Source organism: Anolis sagrei, chromosome 12 (genome assembly GCF_037176765.1).
Source record: "Anolis sagrei isolate rAnoSag1 chromosome 12, rAnoSag1.mat, whole genome shotgun sequence".
NCBI lineage: Eukaryota > Metazoa > Chordata > Lepidosauria > Squamata > Dactyloidae > Anolis > Anolis sagrei.
The window spans coordinates 12,550,392-12,570,422 of record NC_090032.1 but is presented as its reverse complement, the minus strand read 5'-3'; the positions used below and the strand labels follow the sequence as shown (position 1 = coordinate 12,570,422).

Here is a 20,031-nt window from a genome sequence, read left to right as displayed (position 1 = left end):
TCTGCCCCCGCCTATCCTCATTAGGCAGACAAGGTGTCAGATTCTCTGGAGAACTAAGGCTGGGAGGAAAAGGGAGTGAAACTTCTCCGCTCGGCTCGGAATGCATGTTCTCATGGGAATTTTGACTTTCACTTTCCAAGGCTGTAGGATTTTCACTACTCAAACCATCACCATCTAAATTGGCCTCAGAATTCACATTGACATCTACATTGGCATCAGATTTTTCAAGACAGATCATTCAGTGTGTGAGTGTGCATGCACATGTTATAAAAGACAATTACCTTGTTAATAAACTATTCAAACTGTGTTGCCTGAACTGACCTTAAGGTAAAGAACTTGCTGTTTAATAGACACCCATTAAATCTTTCCATTTCCCATGAATTTCCTTCCCAACTTTCCCACATAATCTCTCTGAACGATGCAATCTATTTTCAGCTCTGATTTGTAAACAAAGACGTTTGTTCATAGCTTGCAGGTGGGTTCCAATGGGAACCCTCCTTATCACTCAGCTCTTCACTCGATTCCTTATCTGCTGTTGCTACTTCTGACTCCCCTGAGTGCCCTTGAGGCCCTGCACATTTCAAGCTGGTTTTCTCACAGAGAGAACTATTATTTCCCAGACTTGAGGGCTCATCACTTTGTGCCACAGGAAAGCTCACAATCTTCTCTGAACTATACACAGGAAAGCTCACAGTGCTATCTAAATCATCAACTAAACCATCAGCTTCTGGTGACTTATCTACAAAGCATTTAATATTGATAGGTTTTTTTTCTTGGTTGTACTTCACCTCAAGTTGATAGGAGAGGCAGGTAACAAATAAAACGTGTTGTTGTTATTATTATCTTTAACTTCTTGACTCAGTCAATGTTTCTGCTTCCATTGGCATACATTCTCGGTAGTGAAGTGACTTGCCAAATGGCTAACCCTCTTTGTGGTTAAAACAGTGAGATAAAACAAAAACACTATTAATATATATAGAACAAATACAGATAAAATGCAGATTAAAATTCACAGAATGCACAGATTAATGGAAATGGGACAAAAGACCCAGTTTGATATCTGGACCTGAAAATAATTCTATTCACTTTCCTCCTATCTCGATCTTTCCAGAAATACAAGAAACCCAAGTTCATCCAGTGCTTTGTGTTTGACACCAATAATGATGTCCTCACTGGAGACTCGGAAGGCAACATCCTCACTTGGACCTGGATGAAGGCAGATATCAGTACGCCAGGCAAAGGAGCAAAAGGTAAAGCTCATTCCAAGAGAAAGCCTGGGTGGCATAGCTGAGCATTGAGGCTATTACAGGTTCTGTTTGGTTATTACCAAAATAGAATAGGCATCAGAGGTACCAGGGATTGAATCTGCCTCCTTCTGCATACAAAATGTACACTCTTTCACTTAGGCCGGATCTACACTACCATATAATTAATATCTGATTCCAGATTATTATGGGTCTACACTCCTATATAATCTAATATCTGATTGGAGATCTACACTGCCATATAATACATTATCCGATTTCAGATTATTATGAGTCTGCACTGCCATTTAATCCAGTATCTGATTCCAGATTATTATGAGTCTACACTGCCATATAATCTAATATCTGATTTGAGATTATTAGGAGTCTACACTGCCATATAATCCAGTATCTGATTGGAGATTACTATGGGTATACACTGCTATATAATCCAGTATCTGATTAGAGATTATTAGCAGTCTACACTGCCATATAATCAGTATCTGATTGGAGATTATTATGGATCTACACTGCCATATCAATGCAGATCTGTAACCAGATACTGAATTACATGGCAGTACAGATGCAACCTTACTTGGAGCCAGTGGTGAATGGATGGAAAAGCTGATCTTTTCTTTTTTTTTTACTACAATTCCCTAAATGTCCTTTGAGCTTTTTATTCAGAAGCCATTGTGATTCAAACAGCCTTCCGATAGGGAAAGGGCACTCCAGAGAAGATCCGGCATGAATCATAGTTGAACCCTGTTAACTAAAACCAAAATAAAAGAATGGATACACCGGATGGGTATTTGTCATGGAGATCTCAGTCTTTCACCTTGTTTTCTTTACCAGGGACCTACCAAATCGGCAAGCAAACACGGGCCCACGAAGGCAGCATCTTCTCACTCTGCCTGTGCCATGATGGCTCAGTGCTCAGCGGAGGCGGCAAAGACCGGCGTCTGGTCCGATGGAGCCCTGGGCTCAGCCTCCTGCAGGAAGCAGAGGTAAGGCAGAAGTATGGTGAGAGTGGGGAGGAAATATGGTTTACTTGCCATGTCTCTTAATGGCATAGCAGGCCTGTTTGGAGGACTGCAGAACTCCAAACTTGAGTCAACAATGTAATGTGGCAGTTTAAAAGGCCAATGCAATTCTAGATTGCATCAATATTGAGGGAAATCATACTCCCACACTATTCTGCTTTGGCCAGATCTCATCTGGAATAACATTGTGTCTGGTTCAACTGTCTTAATGTCAGAATCTGGAAGATCTTCCTAGAAGAAAGTGGGACTAGTCAATTTAAACATGGAAAAAATGGAAATACTATTTAATTGTCTGATTACGGCGGCCAGAATGGTATTCGCAAAAAATTGGAAAAGGCAGGACCAACCCAGAATAGAGGACTGGTTAATGAAAATTATGGACATAAAGGCTATGGACAGCCATACTCAACAAATAAGATTTAAACGACAGAAAATCCAAGAAAAGATTGACTGGTTCACAGTTGAAAATTTTATAAAAGAAAAGCTACAGGGAGAATCAGAACAGGGCAGACAGCCAGATGAGAGCCAGATGAACGCCCTTCCCATGGAGGTAAGATCAGCCTCCTCGCTGATGGTATTCCGAAGAAGACTAAAAACTTGGATGTTCAAGCAGGCATTTGGCTAATTCGGTGCAATGAATGTGTTGATTCGGATTGGTAATATGGATGATGCAATTGGACCACGATTTTAGTTAGGAGATGTATTGGATTGTGATTTCGTGTAATATTGTGTATTATGTTTTTTATGGTTTTAATTGTATACTGTGCACTGTATATTTTGTTGTAAACCGCGTTGAGTCGCCAATTAGGCTGAGAAACGGCGGTATACAAGGACAGTAAATAAATAAATAAATAAATAAATAAGACTGATATAAGGAAAAGGACACCAAATTGCAAAGTTGGAATGAGGAAGTCTCAATACCCTTTTTTTCTTTTTTCTTTTTATTAGTCCCCTGTCCTACCCATTCTTTCACTATAGAAGATATATTTTGTTTTATTTCATTTTATTATATACTGGAAAAACCACCTTAGATGCACAACTCTGTAACCTCCTACCCCCTATTCTCAATAAAATATTATGGACAAAAAGAATCTGGAAGATCTTGGAGTTAAAATCAAGCTCATAACAATAAAACGCTGCAGACAAGTGGTTTATTCCATCTTTCACAATCCTAAAAAGATAGTTCTCCTTTGTGGTGTCTGGTGAAATAAGCACATATGATAGTTGGTGCACCTGTGCAGCAATCACTGGAAACCTCTGAAAAGCTGACAAGGCTTGTGGCTGCAGCCCCGCCCCTCTTCCCCATGAGGCATATGTGCTGTAGGAAAGGCTGTAGCTCTAGTTCCTTTGTTCTAGCCACCTTAGCAGCAGCTCTTAGGAACCTCTCTGAAAATTTACAAATTTACCTACGACTTGGACTGTCTTTTGGATTACTCTTCTCTTTCCAACCCTGACTTGGACTGTTCAACGGACTTCTCTAATCTCTCCAACCCTGACTTCGGACTGGTATTGTTGACTAAAATCATAGAATCAAAGAGTTGGAAGAGACCTCATGGGCCATCCAGTCCAACCCCCTGCCAAGAAGCAGGAATATTGCATTCAAATCACCCCTGACAAATGGCCATCCAGCCTCTGTTTAAAAGCTTCCAAAGAAGGAGCCTCCACCACACTCCAGGGCAGAGAGTTCCACTGCTGAACGGCTCTCACAGTCAGGAAGTTCTTCCTCATGTTCAGATGGAATCTCCTCTCTTGTAGTTTGAAGCCATTGTTCCGTGTCCCAAGGAAGCAGAAAACAAGCTTGCTCCCTCCTCCCTGTGGCTTCCTCTCACATATTTATACATGGCTATCATATCCCCTCTCAGCCTCCTCTTCTTCAGGCTAAACATGCCCAGCTCCTTAAGCCGCTCCTCATAGGGCATGTTCTCCAGACCCTTGATCATTTTAGTTGCTCTCCTCTGGACACATTCCACCTTGTCAATGTCTCTCTTGAATTGTGGTGCCCAGAATTGGACACAATATTCCAGGTGTGGTCTAACCAAAGCAGAGTGGAGGGGTAGCATTACTTCCCTAGATCTAGACACTATGCTCCTCTTGATGCAGGCCAAAATCCCATTGGCTTTTTTTGCCGCCACATCAGATTGTTGGCTCATGTTTAACTTGTTGTCCACGAGGACTCCAAGATCTTTTTCACACGTACTGCTCTTGAGCCAGGCATTGTCCCCCATTCTGTATCTTTGCATTTCGTTTTTCCGGCCAAAGTGGAGTATCTTGCATTTGTCCATGTTGAACTTCATTTTGTTAGTTTTGGCTCATCTCTCTAATCTGTCAAGATCGTTTTGAATCCTGCTCCTGTCCTCTGGAGTATTGGCTATCCTTCCCAATTTGGTGTCGTCTGCAAACTTGATGATCCTGCCTTCTAACCCTTCATCTAAGTCATTAATAAAGATGTTGAACAGGACCGGGCCCAGGACGGAACCCTGCGGCACTCCGCTCATCACTTCTTTCCAGGATGAAGAGGAAGCATTGGTGAGCACCCTCTGGGTTCGTCCATTTAACCAATTACAGATCCACCTCACCGTAGTTTTGCCTAGCCCACATTGGACTAGTTTCCTTGCCAGAAGGTCATGGGGGACCTTGTCGAAGGCCTTACTGAAATCCAGGTATGCTACATCCACGGCATTCCCCGCATCTACCCAGCTTGTAACTCTATCGAAAAAAGAGATCAGATTAGTCTGGCATGACTTGTTTTTGATAAATTCATGTTGACTATTAGCAATGACAGCATTTGTTTCTAAGTGTTTGCAGACCACAGTTAACAATCTTTTCCAGAATCTTGCCTGGTATTGACGTGAGGCTGACCGGACAGTAGTTGTTTGGGTCATCCTTTTTTCCCTTCTTGAAGATTGGGACCACATTGGCCCTCCTCCAATCTGCTGGAACTTCTCCCGTTCTCCAAGAACTCTCAAAGATGGTTGCCAATGGTTCCGAAATGACTTCCGCTAGTTCCTTCAATACTCTGGGGTATAGTTGATCTGGCCCTGGGGACTTGAACTCATTTAGAGTGGCCAGGTATTCCTGTGTGACTTGTTTCCCAATTTGGAGTTGGATGTCCTCAAATCCCTCATCCACTCCGTCTTGCTGAGGTTGAAGATGACTTTCTTTTTGTGAGAAGACCGAGGCAAAGAAGGCATTAAGTAGTTCTGCCTTTTCCCTATCCCCTGTCAGCATCTCCTCGAAGAGGCCCTATCGCCTCCTTGTTTTTCCTTTTTCTACTGACATAAGAAAAGAATCCCTTTTTATTGTTTTTAATGTCCCTGGCAAGCCTGAGCTCGTTTTGTGCTTTTTCCACTTCTTGTGCATGTCTCTTTTGTGTCTCAGCACAGTTAGAAGTTCTTTGGACATCCATTCTGGCTTCTTTGCACTTATCCTATTTTTTCTTTTTGTTGGCACGGTTTGCAACTGCGCCTTGAGTATTTCACTCTTGAGAAACTCCCATCCATCTGTAACTCCCTTGTCTTTTAGTATCTGTGTCCACAGAATGCTGCTCAGTGTTTCCTTCACTTTTTGGAAATCAGCTCTCCTAAAGTCCAAAACGCGGGTTTGATTGTCTTAGTTTCATCCTTCTTTTGTACCTCAAATTGCAGGAGCATATGGTCACGTGCCCCTAAGGATCCTACCACTTCAACCGCATCGATCAGGTCCTCCGCATTTGTTAGGATGAGATCAAGAGTAGCCAATCCCCTTGTTGCCTCTTCTACCTTCTGGACCACGAAATTGTCTGCAAGGCAAGCAAGGAATTTGTTGGACTTTGTACTCTTGGCCGAGTTTGTTTTCCAGCAAATATCAGGATAGTTGAAATCGCCCATGACTACTACATCTCTTCTCTGTGCCTGTTTGGTCAACTGTTGGCAGAAGACTTCATCAAGTTCTTCCTCCTGGCTTGGAGGTCTGTAGTAGATGCCTACAATAAGATCTTTTTGAGTCCCAGTTCCCTTGATTCTTATCCAGATGCTTTCAAGCTGGTTTCCCGTATTGCTGTCATGCTCTTTTGTCTCATCCCTAAATTGATGATGGCTTCTACTGTAGTTGCTAGGAAATGTGCTTCTTGTGGGGAGAAGCTTTCTGATACAGATAGCCATGCTTTGTGTCTCCTGTGTTTATGAGAAAGTAATTCTGTGAAGTCCTGCTCTGCCTGCAAGGCTTTCACGCCGCAGGCAAGGAAAAGCCGGGAGCAGCAACTGAAGGCCCTCCTTTGTGAAAGGACTCTATTGCCTTCTATTTCTGATGGACACCGAGCAGTATCAGAGCCTTCTGGACCCCTGAAGGGCCAGAATAGTGCTTCCCTGGCCTCGGCTTCTGCAAAGCGAAAAGGCCTTGAAGAGAGGACTCCCTCACCTGGGAAGAAGGGAGGGAACGCAGAAGACGAGCGGCATGCTCAGCGTTCTCCATAGCCGTCATTCCTTGCTGCCTCGCTCCTGTCACCGCCTTCTCAGCCTCCTTCTCTGGAGCAGGCGCTGCAGCCCACGCTGCCTTCTTTGCCGCTCCAGACTCCTCCGCAAGAGCAGCTGGGGCAGGTGCAACGTATACTTCTGGCTTTGACCGGAAGTGGAGACGGGGCTTCACCCTCCCCTTCCTGCTTGATGCCGCAGCCCTTGGAAGAGCCGCAAGTTGGCTCAAACCGGTGGAATAACTCGGTAGGCTTGCTGGCAGGCAGTGCGCATCGGCGCTTAAGCCCTGGGCAAGCTCTTTTGCTACCAGCTGCCCTGTCACCAAGGGAACAGCGCAGGTCGTGCAGATCTCCCTCCTATCAATCTTCGGTTTTGAGGACCATGTGGCGGTCCAGTTCTCAGAATTGCTTCCCATCTCCAGGTTTTTGGCGGGGTCGAAGCCCAGACCCATATGGCCGGCACCAGCCCTACACTGCCAGTGCAACTGCCAGGTCAGAGGGCTGTCAGCTGGATGAACACTATGGCTTTCGTTATCCTCCGGGGGAGACCATACTGCCTTGCTCCACTTCAGGAGCCTCAGCTTAAGGCTGCAGTACGCCCACAACCTCCTGCCCAACTGGTGCCTCTGCAGCAGGAAGTGCCACAGCGCGCTGTGACTCCACTGCAAGACCTTCCAGACGAGCCTTGTTCTGCCTCGGAGTCAGCGTCCTCCATGGATGTGCCTAAGGCCCCAGAGCCTGCAGACACCTCCCCAGCACCACCTTCAGAGGACACTTCTGTGTTTTCAGCTTTGATGATTCGTATGTCAAAGGCTAAGAATCTTTCCACAAAGAAGGGGCGGGACCCAGTAGAGCAGTGGTTCTCAACCTGTGGGTCACCAGGTGTTTTGGCCTACAACTCCCAGAAATCCCAGTTAGTTTACCAGTTGTTAGGATTTCTGGGAGTTGAAGACCAAAACATATGGGGACCCACAGGTTGAGAAACACCGCAGTAAAGGATCCAATGTTTCCTCCTGATGAGCAGGTCCAGCAGCTATTGGCTTCTACAACCTTACCTGCTCTTCCATACTTACTCCAGCTTACTAAGAATCCTGACCAAGCCCTGTCAGCGGTGCCAGCAGTTTCTAGGGCATGGGACGCACACTACCTCATTGATCTTGCATCTGCAGATTGGGTAGCACGGCTGCCTAAGCCTAACACTGTGGTGGTGAACGTGGCCAAGTGCAAGCATTGCCATAAGACTCAGCCCACTCCTCCAGATAAAGAGGGAAAAATGATGGAAATCATGGGGAAGAAGTCCCATGCCAATGCCAGCCTGACGGCTCGTATGGCGCATTATGGGGCATACATGTCCTCCTACAACGCCTTTCTGTGGAACAAGATCGGGCCATACCTGGATCTGCTCCCATCGCCTTAGCACAGCATGGCCAAGATGTACCATCGTGAAGCTCTTGTGCTCACTCGTGCCCACAAGGACATGGCTCAGCACATTGCCAACACGGCAGGAAAGCGGTTTTCTCTTGCCATGTCAATCAGAAGGCATGTGTGGCTGCGCATTTCAACACTGTCAAAGGAAGGCAAGATGCTGGTGGAGGACAAGCCTGTTGGGTTGTTCAGTCCTGGGACAGACACCAACTTGAAGGAGTCTCAAGAAGTCAGGCAGGCTGCCAACAAGTTTGGCTTCACGCAGCCCTCTTATCATTCTCGGCCTAGAGGCCAGCAGTCCTCTTCATCCACTCGGAGAACTTATCCGTCTTCCTCATGTAATTCTACCCAGCAGAGAGCTCTACGTTCACCAAAGCAGCAGATGCAGTCTTCAACGCGTCAGCAGGGTAAGGGTAAGTTTCAAACCAAGGGCAAACATTGTTTTTAGTGACATCTCCCCTCCCCTTTCTCCACCTGTCTCCCTTTCACTTCCTCACAGGGTGCCTTCACTTCAACTTTCTTCTCAACCAACATCACTTGTGTGCTTCGGCATGTGTTTGGCCGGCTTCTACAAGGCATGGAAATCTATCACCACCGATAGGTGGGTGCTTGATGTGCTTCATCATGGTTACTCTATTGAGTTTGAAAGTCCTCCACATCTCGGCTTTGTTAGAACTATGTCCTTTTGGATGAGGTTCGCACCCTCCTCCAGAAAGGGGCAATTGTGCTGCTTCACCCTTCTCAGTATTCTTCTGCTTTTTTCTCCACCTATTTCTTAGTCCCTAAGAAGGATTACGGCCAAAGGCCTATTTTGGATCTGTGTAGTCTTAATCAATACATCCGACCATGCAAGTTTACATGGTGACTCTCCAGACCATCTTGCCACTTCTTCCTCGTGAGGCGTGGTTCGCCACAATAGATTTGAAGGATGCCTACTTCCACATAGCCATCACGCCATGCCACCACAAGTGTCCTTCAAAATAGGTGACAAGGCATATTCTTTTACAGCCTTCCCCTTCGGGATCTGTACTGCACCTCAGGTCTTTACCAAGGTCATGGCAGTGGTGGCAGCTTACTTACGGGTGAAAGGGATCACTGTGTTTCCTTACATCGATGATTGGTTGGTCGTTGGGGCCTATCGCTCACAGCTCCTGCAACATCTGGACTTCACGCTCCCTTCGGGTCTCGGCCTCGTGGTCAATGTGCAGAAGTCCCACCTAGAGCTGATGCAAGACATTTGCTTCATTGGTGTGCATATCAACTCCATTGAGTGCAAGGCGTATCTTCCGGAAGAGCGGTTTTGCAACCTCCCAGCAGCTGTGCAGTAATCTGTCATTCGTCCTCTGTGCAGACCAAGCACATTCAGTCGACGCTGGGGCATATGGCTTCAACAACTGCTGTAACACCATTTGCCCGGCTGCACTTTCAACCGCTGCAGATGTGGTTCATCAGGGTGTTCGACCCTCTCCATCACAGCCAGCACCTCATGTTACATCCACCAACATCCGTCCGGTGCTCCCTCCATTGGTGGACTCTTTGCGACAGTGTCTGCATGGGCGTGCCATTTCGCCCTCCAGGGCCTTCAGCAGTCGTCACCACCGACGCCTCTCTTCAAGGCTGAGGAGCCCACTCCTGCACCCTCTCAGTACAAGGCCTGTGGACATCGGCCGAGACCAAACTCCATATCAATGTGTTGTAGCTGACTACTGTCCAGAAGGTGCTCTGAGCATTTGAGTGCTTCCTTCAGGGGCCATGTGGTCCAGATTCGCACGGACAACACAACAGCCATCTGGTACATTAACAAACAAGGAGGGACACGGTCCTGCTCTTTGCTGCAGTTGGCTCTCGACATCTGGCAATGGTGCATTCCCAGGAAAATCCATCTTGTGGCGTTGCATCTGCCCAGCCAAGACAACACGGTGGCAGACCACCTCAGCAGGACTGGGCCCACCGACCACGAGTGGTCCCTCCACCCTCACGACCCACCTCCTCTTTCGACAGTAGGGATGGCTGTACATTGACTTGTTTGCAGTGCCAGTCAATGCCAAATGCAAAAGTTACTGTGCCAGGATGCCACAGGACATGCAGCAGGGATGTCTGGGGGATGCATTCCTCTACAGTTGGCACGGGCCCCTGTTGTACATTTTTCCACCAATACTTCTCAGCAGAGTGGTTGCCAAACTGGATGCGTACAGAGCCTTGGTGGCCAAGACAACCCTGGTTCGCCCTCCTCAAGACCATGGCTGTGGGCGATCATCTGCCACTGACCAGTCGGCCGGACTTGCTCACGATCCAGGACGGTCAGGTCCATCACCCAGACCTCGACGGCATGGCGGGTCAGGCTGCACCACTACCTGAAGCAGTAATGGCCATCCTCAATGCTGTACACCAGCCATCAACACAGCACTTGTACAAGGCTCAGTGGAAGCGCTTTGTGGCATTTACACACCAACATGGTGTGCAGCCTCTGCAGGCCCCTACTTCACTCCTTCAGTTCCTTGCGACGTTGGCAGATGAGGGTCTAGTACTTTCTTCGATCAAGTGCTGTGAGCACTGTCAGCATATTGCCGCAGGGAAGGTGGCTCGTCCTGGTTTCAGGATCATAGAATCATAGAATCATAGAATCAAAGAGTTGGAAGAGACCTCATGGGCCATCCAGTCCAACCCCCTGCCAAGAAGCAGGAATATTGCATTCAAATCACCCCTGACAGATGGCCATCCAGCCTCTGTTTAAAAGCTTCCAAAGAAGGAGCCTCCACCACACTCCGGGGTAGAGAGTTCCACTGCTGAACGGCTCTCACAGTCAGGAAGTTCTTCCTAATGTTCAGATGGAATCTCCTCTCTTGTAGTTTGAAGCCATTGTTCCGCGTCCTAGTCTCCAAGGAAGCAGAAAACAAGCTTGCTCCCTCCTCCCTGTGGCTTCCTCTCACATATTTATACATGGCTATCATATCTCCTCTCAGCCTTCTCTTCTTCAGGCTAAACATGCCCAGTTCCCTAAGCCGCTCCTCATAGGGCTTGTTCTCCAGACCCTTGATCATTTTAGTCGCCCTCCTCTGGACACATTCCAGCTTGTCAATATCTCTCTTGAATTGTGGCGCCCAGAATTGGACACAATATTCCAGGTGTGGTCTAACCAAAGCAGAATAGAGGGGTAGCATTACTTCCTTAGATCTAGACACTATGCTCCTATTGATGCAGGCCAAAATCCCATTGGCTTTTTTTGCCGCCACGTCACATTGTTGGCTCATGTTTAACTTGTTGTCCACGAGGACTCCAAGATCTTTTTCACACGTACTGCTCTCGAGCCAGGCGTCACCCATTCTGTATCTTTGCATTTCGTTTTTTCTGCCAAAGTGGAGTATCTTGCATTTGTCGCTGTTGAACTTCATTTTGTTAGTTTTGGCCCATCTCTCTAATCTGTCAAGATCGTTTTGAATTCTGCTCCTGTCCTCTGGACTATTGGCTATCCCTCCCAATTTGGTGTCGTCTGCAAACTTGATGATCATGCCTTCTAGCCCTTCATCTAAGTCATTAATAAAGATGTTGAACAGGACCGGGCCCAGGACGGAACCCTGCGGCACTCCACTTGTCACTTCTTTCCAAGATGAAGAGGAAGCATTAGTGAGCACTCTCTGTGTTCGTCCACTTAACCAATTACAGATCCACCTCACCGTAGTTTTGCCTAGCCCACATTGGACAAGTTTCCTTGCCAGAAGGTCATGGGGGACCTTGTCGAAGGCCTTACTGAAATCCAGGTACGCTACATCCACGGCATTCCCCGCATCTACCCAGCTTGTAGCTCTATCGAAGAAAGAGATCAGATTAGTCTGACATGACTTGTTTTTGATAAATCCATGTTGACTATTAGCGATGACTGCATTTGTTTCTAAGTGTTTGCAGACCGCTTCCTTAACAATCTTTTCCAGAATCTTGCCCGGTATCGACGTGAGGCTGACCGGACGGTAGTTGTTTGGGTCATCCTTTTTTCCCTTCTTGAAGATTGGGACCACATTGGCCCTCCTCCAATCTGCTGGAACTTCTCCCGTTCTCCAAGAACTCTCAAAGATGGTTGCCAATGGTTCCGAAATGACTTCCGCTAGTTCCTTCAATACTCTGGGGTGTAGTTGATCTGGCCCTGGGGACTTGAACTCATTAAGAGCGGCCAGGTATTCCTGGACGACTTCTTTCCCAATTTGGGGTTGAATGTCCTCCAAACCCTCATCCACTCCATCTTGCTGAGGTTGAAGACTCTCTTTTTGTGAGAAGACCGAGGCAAAGAAGGCATTAAGTAGTTCTGCCTTTTCCCTATCCCCTGTCAGCATTGCCCCATCTTCTCCTCGAAGAGGTCCTATCGCCTCCTTGTTTTTCCTTTTTCTACTGACATAAGAATAGAAGCCCTTTTTATTGTTTTTAATGTCCCTGGCAAGTCTGAGCTCGTTTTTTGCTTTAGCCTTGCGGACCTTTTCCCTACAGGTGTTGGCTATTTGTTTGAATTCTTCTTTGGTGATTTCTCCCTTTTTCCACTTCTTGTGCATGTCTCTTTTGTGTCTTAGCACAGTTAGAAGTTCTTTGGACATCCATTCTGGCTTCTTTGCACTTGTCCTATTTTTTCTCTTTGTTGGCACAGTTTGCAATTGCGCCTTGAGTATTTCACTCTTGAGAAATTCCCATCCATCCGTAACTCCCTTGTCTTTTAGTATCTGTGTCCACGGAATGCTGCTCAGCGTTTCCTTCATTTTTTGGAAATCAGCTCTCCTAAAGTCCAAAATGCGGGTTTGACTTGTCTTAGTTTCGGCCTTCCTTTGTACCTCAAATTGCAGGAGCACATGGTCACTTGCCCCTAAGGATCCTACCACTTCGACCGCATCGATCAGGTCCTCCGCATTTGTTAAGATGAGATCAAGAGTAGTCAATCCCCTTGTTGCTTCTTCTACCTTCTGGACCATGAAATTGTCTGCAAGGCAAGCGAGGAATTTGTTGGACCTTGTACTCTTGGCCGAGTTTGTTTTCCAGCAAATATCGGGATAGTTGAAGTCGCCCATGACTACTACATCTCTTCTCTGTGCATGTTTGGTCAACTGTTGGCAGAAGACTTCATCAAGTTCTTCCTCCTGGCTTGGGGGTCTGTAGTAGACGCCTACAACGACATCTTTTTGAGTCCCAGTTCCCTTGATTCTTATCCAGATGATTTCAAGCTGGTTTCCCAGATTGCTGTCTTGAATCTCTTCTGTAGCATAAGAGTTTTTGACATATAAGGCTACTCCGCCTCCTCTCCCCTTTGTTCGGTCTCTGTGAAAGAGGTTATACCCCTCGATATCTACATTCCAGCGATAGGAGTCATCCCACCAGGTTTCAGTGATCCCTATGATATCATATTTGTGGTGTTGTGCTAAAAGTTGGAGTTCGTCTTGTTTATTTCCCATGCTCTGTGCATTAGTGTAAAGACATGTGAGCCCCTGAGATCTTCCCCTGAGCTGTTTAATTGGGATTATTGTGCTTTGGGTACTTGGTCCTTGTTGTGTTTGTGCAGCCCTCCGTTTAGCCTTCTGGCGATTCCCAGATATTGTGGGTAAAGTAGTGTTCGCAAGGCTGTTGTCCCCCTCCCCCGGTGGACCTAGTTTAAAGTGCGTCTAATGAGGTTTGCGAGTCTGTGAGCAAAAAGGTGTTTTCCTACTTGTGTGAGATGCACCCCATCCCTTGCCAGTAGGCCATCCTCCTGGAAAAGCAGGCCATGGTCGAGGAAGCCAAAGCGTTCCTCCTGACACCATTTTCTAAGCCAGTCATTGACCTGTACTATTTTTCTGGCTCTTGTGGGTCCGTGTCTTACAACAGGGAGGAGGGATGAAAAGACCACCTGTACATTACATTCTTTTAGCTTTGCTCCTAGAGCTCGAAAATCATTTGTGATCTTTTGAAACGTATGCCTTGCAGTGTCATTGGTTCCTACATGAATCAACATGAGGGGAGGACGGTGATAGGGCTTGACGAGCCTGGTGAGCCTCTGAGTGATATGGTGTATTTTTGCCCCCGGTAGGCAGCATATTTCTCGAGCCATCCCATCTGGTCTGGAAATGACAGCTTCCGTTCCTCTAAGGAGGGAGTCGCCTACTACCAAGACCTGTTTACTTTCGGGAATGACAGGGCCCCTTTTGTGCATTGTAGTGTGTAGGTCTCCAGAAAAGTGATCCTGTTGGTGTGAATTGTGTAGGTGAAAAGTGTTGTCCTCCTCCTCGACATCCCCGGTGCATTCGTCAAGGACAATCCATTGAGATTCGTCCAAGAGCCTATGGTTCTCCTGTATGTGTTCCTGTTGCACCTGGTCTACGGTTGGGGATGGTACACCTGCACGATTGCGCAAGTGTGAATGTTGTGAAGTGTTGTCCCAGTCAGGGCTATCCCCTGCACACTGATCAAGGATGAGCCACTGATCAGTATCTAAGCCATTCTGGTCTTCCCCAATATTTTGTGTTTCTTGGTCAGGTGATAGTTGTGTGAGAATTTGGAATCTATTGTGTAACTGCAGCTGAGCGGAAGTATTCTGAGGAGGCTTCCGGGTCCTATGTGTCCTTCTAAGGGTGACATTTCTCCAAGCCTGAGGGTTGTCCACAACTGAGGTGCTGTTCTGTTGAGCCTCCCCGTAATGTTGGTGCGATATGGGCTGCGTGTCTAGGACAGTGTGGTGTGTGGTGTCTAAGAACAGCTCAAGTTCCTGAATGTCCTTAAGGGTGTTAATACGGTCCTCGAGTTGTCGAATCCTATGTTCCATGCGAGTGATCTGTTTACACTTGGGGCAGATGTAATTGAGTAATTGTAGTGTGAAAAAGCTGAACATGCCACAGCTCGTGCATGAGACGGGAAGTTTTCGTGTTTGTTCCATCTAGAGGTTGCTAATGACCCCCTCTTGGTGTGTGTTTGATGTTGTTGTCTGTATGCAGGGGTGAAAGTGTAGGTCACTGAGTGTACGATTTCGTACACTGCCGGCGCGCGCGACACTGGTTTATATAGGATAACCAGGAAGCCCCTCCTCAAACAAAGGAGTCAATTTTTAAACTCAGGAAGCCCCTCCTCTCAAACAAAGGAGTCAGTTTTTAAACTCAGGAAGCCCCTCCTCTCAAACAAAGGAGTCAGTTTTTAAACTCAGGAAGCCCCTCCTCTCAGACAAAGGAGTCAGTTTTTAAACTCAGGAAGCCCCTCCTCTCAGACAAAGGAGTCAGTTTTTAAACTCAGGAAGCCCGTCCTCTCAAACAAAGGAGTCAGTTTTTAAACTCAGGAAGCCCCTCCTCTCAAACAAAGGAGTCAGTTTTTAAACTCAGGAAGCCCCTCCTCTCAAACAAAGGAGGACCCTCTTGTCCAACTCTTCCTAAGAGGATACAGGAATCTCCACCTCCAGTATCCCCTCCATCTCTCTCTTGGCAGCTTGACCTTGTTTTGTCAGCATTGATGAAGCCACCTTTAGAAACCATGGCTACAGCCAATCTTTCTCATCTTTCATGGAAAGTTGCTTTCTTGGTGGCAGTCACCTTGGCTCACAGATCCCCGCTCAAACCTCCTCTATATATCATCCCCAACTCCTATCTGATGCTTAGTGGCCAAATATTGTGCCCACAGTCTGTTAACTGCAGCTTCAATTTCCCTCTCTTGAAACAGATGTCTTATCTATACTACCTTCTCCAAATGTACCCAGCCTCCCTCCCCTCCTCCTTTTTTTATGGCAGAGAAGCAAAGCAGCCAGGCCCAGGCTGATACAGTGATGCTGACATATACAGTTGTCATTTGTTTTGCCAATCTAGATCCCAGAGCAATTTGGTGCAGTGCGCACCATTGCCGAAGGAGACAACGGGGAGCTGCTAGTGGGGACCACACGCAACGCCCTGCTCCTGGGGAGCTTGACAGATGGCTTCCAGCCCATCATTCAAGTAAGTGGAGCCAGCTTTTGGGAAGTCTGCTTCCCCTCATTCGTAGTTCTCTCCTCCTCCACCGCCTCCTGCTCTGCTTCCTTCCTTTGCAGGGGCACACAGATGAACTCTGGGGGTTGGGCACGCACCCTTCGCGGGACCTTATTGTCACCTGTGGCTATGACAGGCAGCTCTGCATGTGGGATGGCGGGGAGCACGCGCTGGCATGGAGCGTCATGCTGGAGGTATGGTACCCGGATAGGCCAGAAAACATAGCCTTTGGAGCCCAGTCAGTAGCCCAATCTGTTTCCATGTGGCACATTTCCAATTAGTGATATTAAACCTACAGGATTCCACTTTCTATGTATCCCAGACCGAATCAACACTGCCATGTAGTCTAGTATCTGAAACCAACCTTTCTGGTTTGAACTGGGCTTTATGAGTTTGCCCTGCCATATAAACTGCACGGCCAAACTTCAGCCCTCCAGGTGTTTTTGACTTCAACTCTCACTTCAATTCCTCACTTCAACTCTCACTTCAATTCCTAACAGCCTACCAATTCTTGGGAGTTATTGTGGAAGTTGGGATCTGGGAAACCTGGAGGGAGGGCCCAAGTTGACCCATGCCTACACTAAAATTAAGATAATATTGTAAAAGTACCAACCAAAACAGAGAGTTCAGACAGGGGTAAAGTTTGAAAGGGAAATGCCTAGTAAGAAGCAGGCACAGGAGGGGGAAGACAGCCAAGAAAAGCAGGCACAGGAATACTGGTAAGAGCTGGTGCCAAAAATAAATAGATAGAAATGGGCACAAATAGAAGAAAATAGCCTAAAAATAGCCTGCATGCATGCTCAAGGCTTTGGCTATAAAACTGAGTTGTGTCTCAGTACTGTACTTTCCTTTTGTTCACCCGGCAGGGTATTTGATCAAATAAACCTGTTGAATGATTAAAAAAAACACTCCTATATAATCTAGTTCAAAGCAGATAATGTGGGATCAGGAACTGGATTATATGTCAGTGTAGAAGGGGGCATAACTGTCATGCTCTTGTAGGCATGTTGGAAATGACTGCCAAAATATAGTTGTTGTTGCTGTTGAGTTCAAAGTAACTGCTAAAATGATTATGCTGCTGTTGTTGTTGCTGTTATTATTATTCACTGGCCAACCGAACTTTTGGTGCCTCAAATGTTATTTATTTATTTTATTTATTTTATTTATTTTGGGCACTTCTACCCCGCCCTTCTCAACCCCCGAGGGGGGACTCAGGGCGGCTTACACAATTTGATGCCAACAATTCAACAAATAACTTACTTAACAGCAATAACCGCAGTAGTTAAAACAATCAATTAAAACAATAACAATTAAACAATTAAAAGCCAATCTAGTGGCCAACGTTCTACCTGTTTCTGGGTATATTTGACCTGCTGATTAAAAAAATGTCACCAGTTTTTGGTCTCATCACCAGGTGCCTTCTATGTCTTTTTTCTGTGTAGGCTTTAAACATGTTGAATTAATGCTGTATCTGGTTTGATCTAACCTACATCTATCCTACGTATATCCTACGAATGTATTGAATAAATCTAATGTGGCTCCTCTTTCTCTATTCCTTAGGAAACAGGCCTTTGTGCCGACTTCCACCCAAGTGGGAAAGTGGTGACGGTGGGGCTCAGCACTGGACGGTAATGACTTCTTTAACCCCAACTATCCTTTCCCCAGTCAGCCTGTGGCTTTTATGCAATTGGCAGGGCTTCCACTGCGTTTTTAGATTTGGGGATAGTCCTATACCAAAGGATTGCGCATATGGAGCCCATAATTAGCTACTGGCCCCTAAAAATACTAATTTTTCTCTTACAGCTGGGTTGTAATAGACACTGAGACCCAGCAAGTGCTGTCAGGCTACACTGATGGGAATGAGCAACTCTCGGTGGTGCGCTATTCACCAGGTTAGACTGTTGTTTCCTTTTTGAATATTATTTGCTTCCCAATCTAGCTCGTGTGCTTGTCTTCCATCCTTCTCTTCTTATGACTTTTTTTTTCTTCCAGATGGGGATTTCTTGGCTATTGGCTCTCATGACAACTTCATCTATATATACAACGTGGAGGAGAGTGGGCATAAATACATCCGCTTTGGCCGCTGCACTGTGAGCAGAATTATATCTTTGTTGCAGCAGGAATGACAGGGCATTATATTTATTTACTTATTTATTTACAGTATTTACATTCTGCCCTTCTCACCCTGAAGGGGACTCAGAGTAGATCACAGAACACATATATGACAAACATTCAATGCTGTTATACACTGACAAGACAGATAACTGTACTTAAATAGAGGTATATATAAGCTTTCCCATCTTCAGCATCTTGGAGGCTGTGCTCGGTTCCAGCTATGGGGGGGGGGGGGAGTGTGCTGTTGCTCCATCTTCCCTGCCGAAAAGCTTTGTCCATAACTTCCTTCTTTTGATTGAATCGCCAGCATTTTTCTGGCATTTCCTTATGGGTGCCTTAAATACCTCCCTGCTTTAAAGCAATACCTATTTATTGTTGCACTCCAGCCAGAGTTCACCTTGCCCTTAGCAACAATCAGGACTCCAAAAGCAGTAGGGAATACTTATAAAAAGGAAAAATCACCAAAAGGAATAGGAAAGGCAAAATCCAACAGGTACTCAGAAAAGTAAGTAAAACCCAACTACACTGGTGAGGAGTAAAACACTTCAAAGGCAATAATCCAAATGGTACAGGAAAATGTGAATCATAACATGAGCATAATCCAGGGAAACAAGAATCAAAACATGAATGTAAATCCAGAAAAACAAGAATCAAAACATTATCATTGGAACGACGCCGTCACCAATACAATATGTAGGGAGAAAGGAGATAGAGTGGCTGAGCACTTATATGTGTGTGTGTGTGTTTATTTGTAAAAGAGGCTTGACTTTTAAATGATGTTGTATGTGTCACTTTTAATATGTGTAACTCAACACCATAAACTGTATTCAGCTCCAATAAGATCTTCAACCGTCTTCCTGTAGAATATCTTAACCTCAGTAACTTGACACAAGTCTTACAAAGAATTGAACAAAGAAATGTTTATTCGTGGATTCTCAGACACATAAAGCATATTGTTTACACAGTATTTTCTTCACAGTACTTCCTGGATATTGTTACAGTTGACTTTTATTATTATGAACACATGAAACTGTTACTATTTAACATTCAGAATGGCTTATCTTTTGCCAACTTGGATTAGTAACTTCCTTCACTTTAAAATAATAATAATAATAATAATAATAATAATAATAAACTTTATTTATACCTCACATCTTTTCTCCTCAGTCCCACTGACTAATACTTATGCACAGATTATCCTTTTATTTGCTTCTGTTCTGCCACTGAAGGCACAATATATTACTGGAAACTCCTTTCCCCTAGCTCACAAGCTAGATTCCAATTCAAAATAGTTCCTTTAACACCTTAAAGATCAAGGCTGAAGACTTAAACTTAGCATAGGAACCTCCTCCAGCTCTCACATAGCCAGGGACATCTTCCTTTTAGCTCAACCAACTAAAGACTGGCTCATATTTTTAAAATGTCCACTCTTCTGTTGACAGTTAGCTCCGCCCTTTTTTCCTCCTAGCTCTGCTGAAAGGAATACATTTCTACTGCAGGCTTTGCTACTATGGCAACGCATCAACCAATCAGCTGTAACTAAAGCTGGCCTGTGCTTGCCATATACTAACATTAATAAACACATTCAAAACTTACATTATAAGTAGATATTCTGTTACAAGCATGAATCCAGAACCAAGGCTATAACAGTTTCTTAAAACAAAACTCCCAAGAACTTAGACTAAAAACATGAACTGGAAACAGGACTTGATAGCCTTACTATTACACAGTGTTGCCTGATCTGAATTCTCAACAAGATGCTCTCTAATTTAAGGGCTGCAAAACCCGAAGGCATTTCTTTGACCCTGACT

The 20,031-nt window shown here is 45.6% G+C and overlaps 1 protein-coding gene across 2 annotated transcripts in view; it reads left to right on the top strand.

Annotated features, from left to right (window-relative positions):
• Positions 1–20,031, top strand: part of EML3 (EMAP like 3) — a 69,751-nt gene that overhangs the window by 37,362 nt on the left and 12,358 nt on the right. Inside the window, exons 14-20 of one of the 2 annotated variants that reach the window (XM_060758254.2) lie at positions 1,112–1,250; positions 2,097–2,248; positions 15,950–16,075; positions 16,168–16,299; positions 17,666–17,733; positions 17,909–17,997; positions 18,098–18,195. In XM_060758254.2, the coding sequence (XP_060614237.2) occupies positions 1,112–1,250; positions 2,097–2,248; positions 15,950–16,075; positions 16,168–16,299; positions 17,666–17,733; positions 17,909–17,997; positions 18,098–18,195 (804 nt within the window). The remainder of the gene's footprint in view (positions 1–1,111; positions 1,251–2,096; positions 2,249–15,949; positions 16,076–16,167; positions 16,300–17,665; positions 17,734–17,908; positions 17,998–18,097; positions 18,196–20,031) is intronic. The other variant, XM_067472441.1, reaches the window with a different exon arrangement.